General features: G+C 44.7%; 1 protein-coding gene across 2 annotated transcripts in view; it reads left to right on the top strand.

The window, feature by feature from the left end:
- The window catches only part of LOC121577003 (inositol 1,4,5-trisphosphate receptor type 2), a 144,815-nt gene that overhangs the window by 12,784 nt on the left and 116,500 nt on the right, over positions 1–15,531 (top strand). For both annotated transcript variants that reach the window (XM_041890679.1, XM_041890678.1), the window contains exon 2: positions 12,513–12,583. In XM_041890679.1, coding sequence (XP_041746613.1) covers positions 12,513–12,583 — 71 coding nt within the window. The remainder of the gene's footprint in view (positions 1–12,512; positions 12,584–15,531) is intronic.

The raw sequence follows: 15,531 nt of genomic DNA, 5'->3' as shown, positions 1-15,531 counted from the left end.
CCAAACAGCAAGCAATGCAGATGTAGAAGCAAGGCAGGGACCTAGGAAGAAACCTAGAGAGGAACCAGGCTCAGAGGGGTGGCCAGATTGTTCTTCAAGATGTTCAAATGTTCATAGATGACCAGCAGGGTCAAATAATAATCACAGTGGTTGTAGAGGATGCAACAGGTCAGTACCTCCACAAGTAAATGTCAGTTGACTTTTCATAGCGGAGCATTCAGAGGTCTAGAGAGAGAGGTCGAGAGAGAGGGGGAATGTGGACACCTGCTCGTCAAACATCTCATTCCAAAATCATGGGCATTAATATGGAGTTGGTCCCACCTTTGCTATAACAGCCTCTACTCTTCTGGGAAGGCTTTCCACTAGATGTTGTAACATTGCTGCTGGGACTTGCTTCCATTCAGCCACGAGCATTAGTGAGGTCGGGCACTGATGTTGGGCGATTAGTCCTGGCTCGCAGTCGGCGTTCCAATTCATCCCAAAGGTGTTTGATGGGGTTGAGGTCAGGGCTCTGTGCAGGACAGTCAAGTTCTTCCACACTGATCTTGACAAACCAATTCTGTATGGACCTCGCTTTGTGCACATTGTCATGCTGAAACAGGAAAGGGCCTTCCCTAAACTGTTGCCACAAAGTAGAAGCTCTGATTGTCTAGAATGTCATTGTATGCTGTAGCGTTAAGATTTCTCTTCACTGGAACTAAGGGGCCTAGTCCGAACCATGAAAAACAGCCCCAGACCATTATTCCTCCTCCACCAAACTTTACAGTTGGCACTATGCATTCGGGCAGGTAGCGTTCTCCTGGCATCTGCCAAACCCAGATTAGTCCGTCGGACTGCCAGATGGTGAAGCGTTATTAATCACTTCAGAGTCCAATGGCGGCGAGCTTTACACCACTCCAGCCGATGCTTGACATTGTGCATGGTAACCTTAGGCTTGTGTGCGGCTGCTTGGCCATGGAAACCCATTTAATAAAGCTCCCGACTAACAGTTATTGTGCTGACGTTGCTTTCAGAGGCAGTTTGGAACTCGGTAGTGAGTGTTGCAACCCGAGGACTGACGTTTTTTACACGCTACACACTACATGCTTCAGCATTCGGCGGTCCCGTTCTGTGAGCTTGTGTGGCCTGTCAATCGTGAATAGTAATTTTGTTGGTGAAACATCAATGCAGCATCTGCATACCAACCATTTTATCTCAATCAGTTTTAGTACTGGGTCGTACTCCGCTTTGCCTCAAGAACAGCCTTAATTCTTTGGGGAATGGAAACAGTGCTCAATTGGTATCAAGGGACCTAATGTGTGCCAGGAAAACATTCCCCACACCATTATGCCACCAGCCTGTACCGTTGACACCAGGCAGGATGGGGCCATGGACTCATGCTGCTTACGCCAAATTCTGACTCTGCCATCAGCATGACGCAACATGAACCGGGATTCGTCGGACCAGGCAATGTTTTTCTGTTCCTCAGTTGTCCAGTGTTGGTGATTGCGTGCCCCTGGAGCTGCTACTTCTTGTTTTTAGCTGATAGGAGTGGAACCCGGTGTGGTCTTCTGCTGCAATTGCCCATCCGTGACGAGGACCGACGAGTTGTGCGTTCCGAGATGCCGTTCTGCACACCACTGTTTAATCCTTAGGAGTCTAAGCTGGGGTTGGAGGCAGTGTTGCCAACTAATTTTCAGAGGAAGTTGCTAGAGGCAGGTCGATTTGTTGCTAAATTACGTTGTGATGTCATTGCGTGATGACAGCATTACGTAATAACGTGAAACTGCGTAATTACGTAGAATACACAATAACGTTACTCAAATTGACTGGCCATCTCGGCGACAAATATGATTTGACATTTGTTAGTTTAGATTTGTTTGTTTATTATCACATATATTTTTATATGCAAAAGTAATATAATCACAACACATTTTATTATTGAACAATTACACATTATTGAACAATTACATTTACTTTTCTTATTAACTAGTAAACCTACACATTCTGAACAATTATAATTTTAAGCTGTGTATTGGTAGTTAACATGCAACCTAACTGATCAACAATTATAGGTACATGCTAATAACAAGGTATATATGCTATCTTATTGAACAAGCAACTTAACTCAAATAATGATGTGTGCGCTAGGCATCTCTCTCCAGCACTCTACAGGTTGTTGTGCTGCTTGGCTGGCCTGCTGCTGCCTGTGCACGAGCTGAGCCCCTGCTGCTGACGTCACTCACAATGCACCTTTTCAGCCAGGCACGTGTGTTGTGACTGAGTGTGTGACAGAGAAAATCGGTTTTGTTGTAATTTAGAGGGAAAATGTGTGCATTTTAGCGTTTGAGTCACCTTTCAAAAGTTGCTAAAAGTTCAAAATACATTTTTAAAAGTAGCTACATTTGTTGCTAGGTGCTGTTTGAAAAAAAAGTTGCCAGGGTAGTCTGAAAAGTTGCTAAATCTAGCAACAAAATTGCTAAGTTGGCATCACTGGTTGGGGGTTCTACTAAGCTAACGTGGAATTGTTTTAAGATGGTCATACTAAGGATCGTTTGGCTTTTTGATTTAGAATTTTAGAACCCCTTAAGGCAGCGTTTCCCAAACTCAGTTCCCGGGACCCAAAGGGGTGCATGTTTCGTTTTTTGCCCTAACACTACACAGCTGATTCAAATGATCAGATCTTGATGATTAGTTGATTATTTGAATCAGCTGTGTAGTGCTTGGGCAAAAATCTAAAAGTGCACCCCTTGGGGTCCCGTGGACCAAGTTTGGGAAACCCTGCCTTAAGGTATAATTTGTAAAAAAATATATTATTTGAGGAAACATTGAATTTGGCCTAGAGGGGTCATAATAGTTTGTAGGCCAAACTGTTCGGACACTACAGACGTTAAAGTGAGAAGACGGATTTTCAGCCCATAGGACTGCCACTGACTGGATGTTTTTTGTTTATCGCACCATTCTCGGTAAACCCTAGACACGGTTGTGCGTGAAAAGCCCAGGAGGCCAGCCGTTTACGAGATACTGGAACAGGTGCGCCTGGCACTGAATATCATACCACGCTCAAAGTCGCTTAGGTCACTTGGTTTGCCCATTCTAACGTTCAATCGAACAGTAACTGGATGCTTTATAAAGCAAGCCACGGCCATGTGACTCACTTTGTAGGAGCGAACCATTTTCATGAACTGGGTGGTGTACCTAATTAACTGGCCACTGAGTGTATACAGTGAGTGCATTTTGGAGCAGATGGTGTTAACTGTAGCATAGCCTACTTGTGTTTTAGTTTCAATCAAAGCACATATTTTGCCTAGTGGCGCTCTGTTGAGTTTTGGCCACATGGCAGAAAAATGCGACAATTCACACAATCATCCTGAAATCTCATTAGAAATTAGGTGGTGTGTTTTGTCTTACAGTAACGTTATACTGTGCTGTTATATTCAGGTCTGTTATGTAGAATGCTGTAATGTGATCTTGCAGACATTGATTCAGCTTTGATCTAACTTGATTAAACAAGCCCATTCGCCAGAGTAGCCTGTTCTTTATGAGTAGAGCAGAGACTGTGCGAAAAGTAGAGAATCCTGCACATGCGCAGAAGCTTCGGGACCTTTAGCTGTCAGGAAGAGGGGTCCAGAAAATTGGCTCCACAGCCACAGTTTTAACTTTAGTAGTACATGTAAGAAGAATGAAGTTAGCGACCTAGACAATTCCCCCTCCCCTGTTAGCTAGTGATAGCTACTGACAGTGATGCATAAGCTAGGTCTATTTGCAACATTGCCATCTCCTGGCCGCATTTACCCGCCAGATTCAGTAGCATGAAAACATAAATTATTTTTTACGTTTTTTAAATTTAATTTTAGTTTATTTTGGAGTCAAATATAATAGTTTCAGTGTAGTTCTAGTTTTTCAAACTGTTTTTTAAATTATTTTGTTTCAGTTACTTAAATCTTTCTTTCATTATTATTTTTAGTTTCTGTTTTAGTTTACCATAATACCCTTGATGTCTTGTCTTGCAAATTTACCAAAGTAGCCAAAAGTTTGCCTCTTCTCTGGTTTTATTTAAATTACACAACTTTCCCCAGGCCTTTATAGCCTGATTGTCTAGTTAGGCTATAACACGGCAAATAATAGGTTTTGTGATAACTGCACTGTGACATAAAAACAGTTTTTATGTTAGGGATTTTTTTCTTAACGCTAACGATCCCAATTTTGTGTAATTAAACGTTCACACCCCTAGGATGAATGTGATTATGACATAGGCTATTAGTGCATGTAGATGCCAGGGGCCTGTTCAGGAGGGTGCAGAATGTTGAGATTGACAGGATTGTTATACACAATATATTTCTTTCATTGTCTGTCTGAAAGAATAAGTAATTGTCTAAGCTCTATGTTTTGAATGTTCCAGATCACTAAATACACCACTGCTGTTTAAATCAGGGGCTGAGCTTAAATCTATGAATGTGTTCAAATCTGGAGTCAAATGAGGATATGGATTTCACAGAGGAGGAGCGATACAAAAGTTACTGAGTGTGCTAGAAGTAACATGCGGAAAATGAAAACACCCCAGACTTTTGCTAGGTGACGACGATAAGCTATTTGTAAATATTTTTCAATTGTAGGTCAAGGGCATCGAACTGCATTGGATAGTTGCATTGCAGGGCACGACAGCGCCTCTTCCCCCTCAGGAGGCTGAAAAGATTTGGCATGGGCCCTCAGATCCTCAAAAAGTTCTAAAGCCGCACCATTAAGAGCATCTTGACTGGCTGCATCACCGCTTGGTATGGCAACTGCAAGGCACCCAACCGCAAGGCGGTACAGAGGGTGGTGAGTACGGCCCAGTACATCACTGGGGCCGAGCTCCCTGCCATCCAGGACCTCTATACCAGGCGGTGTCAGAGGAAGGCCCAAAAAATGGTCAGACTCCAGCCACCCTACTGCATGGAAAGCGGTATCAGTGCACCAAGTCTGGAACCAACAGGACCCTGAACAATTTCTACGCCACAAGCCATGACTGCTAAACAGGACTACTAAATAGCTACCGGTAATCAAATGGCTATCCGGACTACCTGCATTGACCCTTCTTTGCACTGACTCTCTTGCTCTGACTCTATGCACACACACTGGACTTAATCCACACACTCACACATACTTACACTGACACCCCAACACATACATACACACACACACACACACACATACACACATAACTGACGCCACACACACCACATACGCTGCTGCTACTGTCTTATCTATCCTGTTGCCTAGTGACTTTATCCCGACCTATACTGTATGCAAATAGCTACTTCAATGACCTCGTACCCATGCACAGCTACTTGGTGCTGGTACTCCCTGTATATAGCCATGTTATTTTTATCTTTAACTCTGAATTGTTGAAAAAGGACCCGTAAGTAAGCTTTTCACTGTTAGTCTACACCCGTTTACGAAGCAGGTGACAAATAAAATGTGATTTGATACAATAATCTGCAGGTGATTTCTGTAGCAGTGCAGACTAGCAGAGATGATTGATTGACACACACACACACACACACACACACACACACACACACACACACACACACACACACACCAAGGATGAAATGGACCACGAGGAGCTAGAGTCAACACAATAAGAGGATGCCTCACACTGGGCTTCCTTTCACATACCGGGTGGAACTTAACTTCACGTTGCCTGATGGCTCTGTTTTTGTCTCAGGCTGGCATAAGGTTAGCCTGGTCCCAGATCTGTTTAAGCTGTCATGCCAACTACAGTGCCATCAGAAAGTATTCATACCCCTTGACTTATTCCACATTTTGTGTTACAGTCTGAATTCAACATGGATCAAATATACTTTTGTTTTTTTGTCACCCATCTACACAATTCCCCATAATGTCAAAGTGAAAACATGTTTTAAGAAATGTTAGCAAATTTATTGAAAATGAAATACAGAAATATATCATTTACATAAGTATTCACACACCTGAGTCAATACATGTTAGAATCACCTTTGGCAGCGATTACAGCTGTGAGTCTTTCTGGGTAAGTCTTTAAGAGCTTTGCACCCCTGGATTGTGCAATATTTGCATTATATTAAAACAATTAAAAAATCAAGCTCTGTCAAGTTGGTTGTTGATCATTGCTAGACAGACATTTGAAAGTCTTGCCATAGATTTAAGCCGATTTTTAAATCAAAACTGTAGCTAGGCCACTCAGGAACATTCAATGTCGTCTTGGTAAGCATGCATGAGAGCACCAGCTGTTCCGGACGACTATGTGATCACGCTCTCCGTAGCCGATGTGAGTAAGACTTTTAAGCAGGTCAACATTCACAAGGCCGCAGGGCCAGACGGATTACCAGGACGTGTACTCCGAGCATGTGCTGACCAACTGGCAAGTGTCTTCACTGACATTTTCAACATGTCCCTGACTGAGTCTGTAATACCAACATGTTTCAAGCAGACCACCATAGTCCCCGTGCCCAAGAACTCTAAGATAACCTGCCTAAATGACTACCGACCCGTGGCACTGACGTCTGTAGCCATGAAGTGCTTTGAAAGACTGGTCATGGCTCACATCAACAGCATAATCCCAGAAACCCTAGACCCACTCCAATTTGCATACCGCCCCAACAGATCCACAGATGATGCAATCTCTATCGCACTCCACACTGCCCTTTCCCACCTGGACAAGAGGAACACCTACGTGAGAATGCTATTCATTGACTACAGCTCAGCATTCAACACCATAGTGCCCTCAAAGCTCATCACTAAGCTAAGGATCCTGGGACTAAACACCTCCCTCTGCAACTGGATCCTGGACTTCCTGACGGGCCGCCCCCAGGTGGTAAGGGTAGGTAACAACACATCTGCCACACTGATCCTCAACACGGGGGCCCCTCAGGGGTGCGTGCTCAGTCCCCCTCCTGTACTCTCTGTTCACCCATGACTGCATGGCCAGGCACGACTCCAACACCATCATTAAGTTTGCCGACGACACAACAGTGGTAGGCCTGATCACCGACAACGATGAGACAGCCTATAGGGAGGAGGTCAGAGATCTGGCCGTGTGGTGCCAGGACAACAACCTCTCCCTCAACGTGACCAAGACAAAGGAGATGATTGTGGACTACAGGAAAAAAAAAGAGGACTGAGCACGCCCCCCATTCTCATCGACGGGGCTGTAGTGGAACAGGTTGAGAGCTTCAAGTTCCTTGGTGTCCACATCACCAACGAACTATCATGGTCCAAACACACCAAGACAGTCGTGAAGAGGGCACGACAAAGCCTATTCCCCCTCAGGAGACTAAAAAGATTTGGCATGGGTCCTCAGATCCTCAAAAAATTCTACAGCTGCACCATCGAGAGCATCCTGACTGGTTGCATCACCGCCTGGTATGGCAACTGCTTGGCCTCTGACCGCAAGGCACTACAGAGGGTAGTGCGTACGGCCCAGTACATCACAGGGGCAAAGCTCCCTGCCATCCAGGACCTCTATACCAGGCGGTGTCAGAGGAAGGCCCTCAAAATTGTCAAAGACTCCAGTCACCCTAGTCATAGACTGTTCTCTCTGCTACCGCACGGCAAGCGGTACCGGAGTGCCAAGTCTAGGTCCAAAAGACTTCTCAACAGCTTCTACCCCCAAGCCATAAGACTCCTGAACAGCTAATCATGGCTACCCGGACTATTTGCACTGCCCCCCACCCCATACTTTTTACGCTGCTGCTACTCTGTTAAGTATTTATGCATAGTCACTTTAACTCTACCCACATGTACATATTACCTCAACTACCTCAACTAGCCGGTGCCCCCGCACATTGACTATGCAACGGTACCCCCCTGTATATATAGCCTCCCTACTGTCACTTTATTCTATTGTATATATAGCCTCCCTACTGTCACTTTATTTTTACTTCTGCTCTTTTTTTCTCAACACTTTTTTGTTGTTGTTTTATTCTTACTTTTTTTGTTTAAAATAAATGCACTGTTGGTTAAGGGCTGTAAGTAAGCATTTCACTGTAATGTCTGCACCTGTTGTATTCGGCGCATGTGACCAATAAAATTTGATTTGATTTGATTTGACCAGTGTGTATTTGGCCTTGTGTTTTAGGTTCTTGTCCTGCTGAAAGGTGAATTTGTCTCCCAGTGTCTGTTGGAAAGCAGTCTGAACCAGGTTTTCCTATAGGATTTTGCCTGTGCTTAGCGCTATTCTGTTTAATTTTTATCCTAAAAAAACATCCTAGTCCTTGCTGATGACAACCATACCCATAACATGATGCAGCCACCACCATGCTTGAAAATATGAAAAGTGGTACTCCGTGACATTGTGTTGGATTTTCCCCAAACGTAACGCTTTGTATTCAGGACATAAAGTTAATTTATTTGCCACTTTTTTTGCAGTTTTACCTTAGAGCCTTATTGCAAACAGGATGCATGTTTTGGAATATTTGTATATTTTACAGGCTTCTTTCTATTCACATTACGATTAGTATTGTGGAGTAACTACAATGTTGTTGCTCCAGTCTCTGTTTTCTCCTATCACAGCCATTAAACTCTAACTGTTTTAAAGTCAAATCAAATCAAATCAAATTTTATTGGTCACATGCGCCGAATACAACAGGTGCAGACATTACAGTGAAATGCTTACTTACAGCCCTTAACCAACATTGCATTTATTTTTAACAAAAAAAGTAAAAATAAAACAACAACAAAAAAAGTGTTGAGAAAAAAAAGAGCAGAAGTAAAATAAAATAACTGTAGGGAGGCTATATATACAGGGGGGTACCGTTGCAGAGTCAATGTGCGGGGGCACCGGCTAGTTGAGGTAATATGTACATGTGGGTAGAGTTAAAGTGACTATGCATAAATAATTAACAGAGTAGCAGCAGTGTAAAAAGGATGGGGTGGGGGGGCAGTGCAAATAGTCCGGGTAGCCATGATTAGCTGTTCAGGAGTCTTATGGCTTGGGGGTAGAAGCTGTTGAGAAGTCTTTTGGACCTAGACTTGGCACTCCGGTACCGCTTGCCGTGCGGTAGCAGAGAGAACAGTCTATGACTAGGGTGGCTGGAGTCTTTGACAATTTTGAGGGCCTTCCTCTGACACCGCCTGGTATAGAGGTCCTGGATGGCAGGAAGCTTGGCCCCAGTGATGTACTGGGCCGTACGCACTACCCTCTGTAGTGCCTTGCGGTCGGAGGCCAAGCAGTTGCCATACCAGGCGGTAATGCAACCAGTCAGGATGCTCTCGATGGTGCAGCTGTATAATTTTTTTGAGGATCTGAGGACCCATGCCAAATCTTTTCAGTCTCCTGAGGGGGAATAGGCTTTGTCGTGCCCTCTTCACGACTGTCTTGGTGTGTTTGGACCATGATAGTTCGTTGGTGATGTGGACACCAAGGAACTTGAAGCTCTCAACCTGTTCCACTACAGCCCCGTCGATGAGAATGGGGGCGTGCTCAGTCCTCTTTTTTTTCCCCTGTAGTCCACAATCATCTCCTTTGTCTTGGTCACGTTGAGGGAGAGGTTGTTGTCCTGGCACCACACGGCCAGGTCTCTGACCTCCTCCCTATAGGCTGTCTCATCGTTGTCGGTGATCAGGCCTACCACTGTTGTGTCGTCGGCAAACTTAATGATGGTGTTGGAGTCGTGCCTGGCCATGCAGTCATGGGTGAACAGAGAGTACAGGAGGGGACTGAGCACGCACCCTGAGGGGCCCCCCGTGTTGAGGATCAGTGTGGCAGATGTGTTGTTACCTACCCTTACCACCTGGGGGCGGCCCGTCAGGAAGTCCAGGATCCAGTTGCAGAGGGAGGTGTTTAGTCCCAGGATCCTTAGCTTAGTGATGAGCTTAGAGGGCACTATGGTGTTGAATGCTGAGCTGTAGTCAATGAATAGCATTCTCACGTAGGTGTTCCTCTTGTCCAGGTGGGAAAGGGCAGTGTGGAGTGCAATAGAGATTGCATCATCTGTGGATCTGTTGGGGCGGTATGCAAATTGGAGTGGGTCTAGGGTTTCTGGGATTATGCTGTTGATGTGAGCCATGACCAGTCTTTCAAAGCACTTCATGGCTACAGACCTCAGTGCTACGGGTCGGTAGTCATTTAGGCAGGTTATCTTAGAGTTCTTGGGCACGGGGACTATGGTGGTCTGCTTGAAACATGTTGGTATTACAGACTCAGTCAGGGACATGTTGAAAATGTCAGTGAAGACACTTGCCAGTTGGTCAGCACATGCTCGGAGTACACGTCCTCGTAATCCGTCTGGCCCTGCGGCCTTGTGAATGTTGACCTGCTTAAAAGTCTTACTCACATCGGCTACGGAGAGCGTGATCACATAGTCATCCGGAACAGCTGGTGCTCTCATGCATGCTTCAGTGTTGCTTGCCTCGAGCGAGCATAGAAGTGGTTTAGCTCGTCTGGTAGGCTTGTGTCACTGGGCAGCTCGCGGCTGTGCTTCCCTTTGTAGTCTGTAATAGTTTTCAAGCCCTGCCACATCCGACGAGCGTCAGAGCCAGTGTAGTACGATTCAATCTTAGTCCTGTATTGACTCTTTGCCTGTTTGATGGTTCGTCGGAGGGCATAGTGGGATTTCTTATAAGCGTCCGGGTTAGAGTCCCGTTCCTTGAAAGCGGCAGCTCTACCCTTTAGCTCAGTGCGGATGTTTCCTGTAATCCATGGCTTCTGGTTGGGGTATGTACGTACGGCCATTGGTCTCATGGTGAAATCCCTGAGCGGTTTCCTTTCTCTCCGGCAACTGAGTTAGGAAGGACGTCTGTGTCTTTGTAGTGACTGGATGTATTGATACACCGTCCAAAGTGTAATTCATAACTTCACCACGCTCAAAGGGATATTCAATCTCTGTTTTTGTTTTGTTTTTTTACCCATCTACCAATGTGTCCTTCTTTGCAAGGCATTGGAAAACCTCCCTGTAATTTGTGGTTGAATCCGTGTTTGAAATTCACTGCTCGACTGAGGGACCTTACAATTATCTGTATGTGTGGGGTACAGAGATTAGGTAGTCATTCAAAAATCATGTTAAACTATTACTGCCACAGAGTGAGTCCATGCAACTTATTATGTGACTTGTTAAGTACATTTATACTCCTGAACTAATTTAGGCTTGCCAGAACAAAGGGGTTGAATACTTATTGACTCAAGACATTTCAGCGTTTCATTTCTAAAAACAATTCCACTTTGACGTTATGGGATATTGTGTGGAGGCCAGTGACTCAATCTCAATTAATCTATTTTAAATTCAGTCTGTAACACAACAAAATGTGGAAAAGGTCAAGGGGTGTGAATATTTTCTAAATGCACTGTATATGGTCAATAGGGCATGACAATGACCACCAAAGGAGTTGGCAAGAGAGCACAAACAGATATGTGATGAGGCTAGCATAAGATGAGATGTGACACATTTTAGAATAACACACTGTCTTTCACAGGATGTAGCCAGGTCATATAAAAGCTGGAAGTGAAGAACAGAGGCACATTCTCTGCCAACAGAATCATGTTTAGTTGATCTTGTGGCTTCAAAGCCTGTGAGAATTTAGTAAAAACAGACACATAGCAGTGTGTTAGTTCAGTGTGGATGGACAGTATTTCATTGTGTAGTTCTACAGTCAAAGATAAATTTTTCTAAATATGTTTTTATTGTAAATTGTCAGCAAAACAATTGCTGTGGGAGGCTGGTGGCATAGTCACATAGCAAATTTAGACATTGACTATAAAAGCCAGGCATGCGGTGTGGAACATCAACATGTAGGCCTTATCACCCACACACAGAAGCCACGAGCGTTTCCTGTGGCCGCACCAGCCTGTGCCCCACCATAGCATGTACACAATCCACTGTTTCCTTTTCAACTAGACCAGGGCCTGTATTCACGAAGAATCTTAGAGTATTAGCGCTGATCTATGATCAGTTTTGTCTTTTAGATCAGAATTAATATGATTACATGGAATAGGGGTCAACCTGATACTAGATCAGCACACATGCTCTAACGCTTTTTGAATACTGGCCCTGTTATCATTGTAGAACACAGTAACCATCTGCTGTTATAGTTACACAATAATGAAACCTGGCAATGCTCTGAATTCAACATGACATCCAATGAGGATGATCACATCTCATGCGATGCGTGCCGATTTCTTCCTTACATGCTACAGGTAACTGACAAAATAAAGGAAACACCAACATAGTGTCTTAATTTAATAAGGCGTTGGGCCACCACGAGCCGCCAGAACAGCTTCAATGCGCCTTGGCATAGATTCTACTAAGTGTCTGGAACTCTATTGGAGGGATGCGACGCCATTCTTCCACGAGATATTCCATCATTTGGTGTTTTGGCGCTGCTCCAGAATCTCCCATAAGTGTTCAATTGGGTTGAGATCTGGTGACTGAAATGGCCATGGCATATCGTGAAACATCAGCAAGTTGAGCAGTCTTCGTCACTGAAGCTCCTGCCAAATGTGCCCCAACAATCAACCTCTTTCAAAAAAACTGAAATGGTGTGTGTGATGTAGGATGTTTTTGTGTTCTTCCCAGGCTTGTTGATGACAGGTGTGTGGTGCAGCCGGACGCAGGAGACCTGGCCATTCCGCCCAAAAAGTTCAGAGGTGAGTGGGAGGAGTCAATGACTAGCTGGCCAGCCACAGAGTCCTGAGTCCTTACTAATATAGTTGTATTTGAATGAATTAACTCACAACTTTTCTGCCAAGTTAGCAGTGAGGGGCAGTCTAGTAGTGCAGCATGCCATGGTTACTGCAGTCCACACACACACACACACACAAACACCCTCCCAAGGCTGAGCAGGCCACTATAGCTCCATGTTGTTTTAACAGTGTGGTTTACAGGATGAGGTTTAAGTGTTTAACTGACTTTACAGAATCCCATTGAGTAAACAGCCATTAACCACAAACATGGTATATACCCCCACCCAGTCACACAGACTCAAGTGACAGTTAAAGTGACACATTGCCAACATGTAAAGTGTTGGTCCCATGTTTTATGAGCTGATATAAAATATCCCAGAGTTTTTCAATCGCTTATTTCTCAAAAATGTTGTGGACAAATTTGTTAACATCCCTGTTAGTGAGCATTTATTTTTTTGCCAAGATAATCCATCCACCTGACAGGTGTGGCATATCAAGAAGCTGATTAAACAGCATGATCATTCCACAGGTGCACCTTGTGCTGGGGACAATAAAAGGCCACTCTAAAATGTGCAGGATCTTTTTTTTTGTTGTTGTTGTTATTTTAGCATTTTAGGATCTTCTGAGAACAGCCACCCGGACAGCTGATGAAACTGTGGGTTTGCACAACCGAAGAAGTTCTGCACAAACTGTCAGAAACCGTCACAGGGAAGCTCATCTGTGTTGTCGTCGTCCTCACCAGGGTCTTGACCTGACCGCAGTTCGGCGGCATAACCGACTTCAATGGGCAAATGCTCACCTTCAATGGCCACTGGCATGCTGGAGAAGTGTGCTCTTCACAGATGAACCCCGGTTTCAACTGTACTGGGCAGATGGCGTCGTGTGGGCGAGCGGTTTGCTGATGTCAACGTTGTGAACAGAGTGCCCCATGGTGGCGATGGGGTTATGGTATGGGCAGGCATAAGCTACGGACAACAAAGACAATTGCATTTTAGTGATGGCAATTTGAATGCACAGAGATAACGTGACGAGATCCTGAGGCCCATTATCGTGCCATTCATTCGCAGTCATCACCTCATGTTTCAGCATGATAATGCACGGCCCCATGTCGCAAGGATCTGTACACAATTCCTGGAAACTGAAAAAGTCCCAGTTCGTCCATGGCATGAATACTCACCAGACATGTCACCCATTGAGCATGTTTGGGATGCTCTGTATGTTAGGGATGCTCTGGATCACGGAGCTGGTGGATGTTAGAGACATTGCACTCCTCCACCTTCCGTTTGAGGATGCCCCACAGATGCTCAATAGGGTTTAGGTCTGGAGACATGCTTGGCCAGTCCATCACCTTTACCCTCAGCTTTCTTAGCAAGGCAGTGGTCGTCTTGGAGGTGTGTTTGGGGTCGTTATCATGTTGGAATACTGCCCTGCGGCCCAGTCGCCGAAGGGAGGGGATCATGCTCTGCTTCAGTATGTCACAGTACATGTTGGCATTCATGGTTCCCTCGATGAACTGTAGCTCCCCAGTGCCGGCAGCACTCATGCAGCCCCAGACCGTGACACTCCCACCACCACGCTTGACTGTAGGCAAGACACACTTGTCTTTGTACTCCTCACCTGGTTGCCGCCACACACACTTGACACCATCTGAACCAAATAAGTTTATCTTGGTCTCATCAGACCACAGGTCATGGTTTCAGTAATCCATGTCCTTAGTCTGCTTGTCTTCAGCAAACTGTTTACGGGCTTTCTTGTGCGTCATCTTTAGAAGAGGCTTCCTTCTGGGACAACAGCTATGCAGACCAATTTGATGCAGTGTGCGGCGTATGGTCTGAGCACTGACAGGCTGACCCCCCCACCCCTTCAACCTCTGCAGCAATGCTGGCAGCACTCATACGTCTATTTCCCAAAGACAACCTCTTGATATGACGCTGAGCACGTGCACTCAACTTCTTTGGTCGACCATGGCGAGGCCTGTTCTGAGTGGAACCTGTCCTGTTAAACCGCTGTATGGTCTTGGCCACTGTGCTGCAGCTCAGTTTCAGGGTCTTGGCAATCTTCTTATAGCCCAGGCCATCTTTATGTAGAGCAATTCTTTTTTTCAGATCCTCAGAGAGTTCTTTGCCATGCGGTGCCATGTTGAACTTCCAGTGACCAGTATGAGGGAGTGTGAGAGCGATGACACCAAATTTAACACACCTGCTCCCCATTCACACCTGAGACCTTGTAACACTAACGAGTCACATGACACTGAGGAGGGAAAATGGCTAATTGGGCCCAATTTGGACATTTTCACTTAGGGGTGTACTCACTTTTGTTGCCAGCGATTTAGACATTAATGGCTGTGTGTTGAGTTATTTTGAGGTTACAGCAAATTTACACTGTTATACAAGCTGTACACTCACTACTTTACATTGTAGCAAAGTGTCATTTCTTCAGTGTTGTCACATGAAAAGATATACTCAAATATTTACAAAAATGTGAGGGGTGTACTCACTTTTGTGAGATACTGTATGTATCTGTGACCAACAGATGCATATCTGTATTCCCAGTCATGTGAAGTCCATAGATTAGGGCTTAATTAATTTATTTCACTTGACTGATTTCCTTATATGAACTGCAACTCAGTAAAATCTTTGAAATTGTTTCATGTTGCATTTTTATATTTTTGTTCAGTGTAGTATGTTTGTCTGTGTGATTCATGTGTACAGTTGAAGTCGGAAGTTTACATACACTTCGGTTGGAGTCATTAAAACTTGTTTTTCAACCACTCCACAAATTTCTTGTTAACAAACTATAGTTTTGGCAAGTCGGTTAGGACATCTACTTTGTGCATGACACAAGTAATGTTTCCAACAATTGTTTACAGACAGATTATTTCACTTATAATTCACTGTATCACAATTCCAGTG

The sequence above is a fragment of the Coregonus clupeaformis genome, chromosome 11 (assembly GCF_020615455.1).
Source record: "Coregonus clupeaformis isolate EN_2021a chromosome 11, ASM2061545v1, whole genome shotgun sequence".
In the NCBI taxonomy this organism is placed as follows: domain Eukaryota; kingdom Metazoa; phylum Chordata; class Actinopteri; order Salmoniformes; family Salmonidae; genus Coregonus; species Coregonus clupeaformis.
The sequence above is the reverse complement of the archived record's forward strand: the minus strand, read 5'-3'. Positions and strand labels throughout refer to the sequence as shown.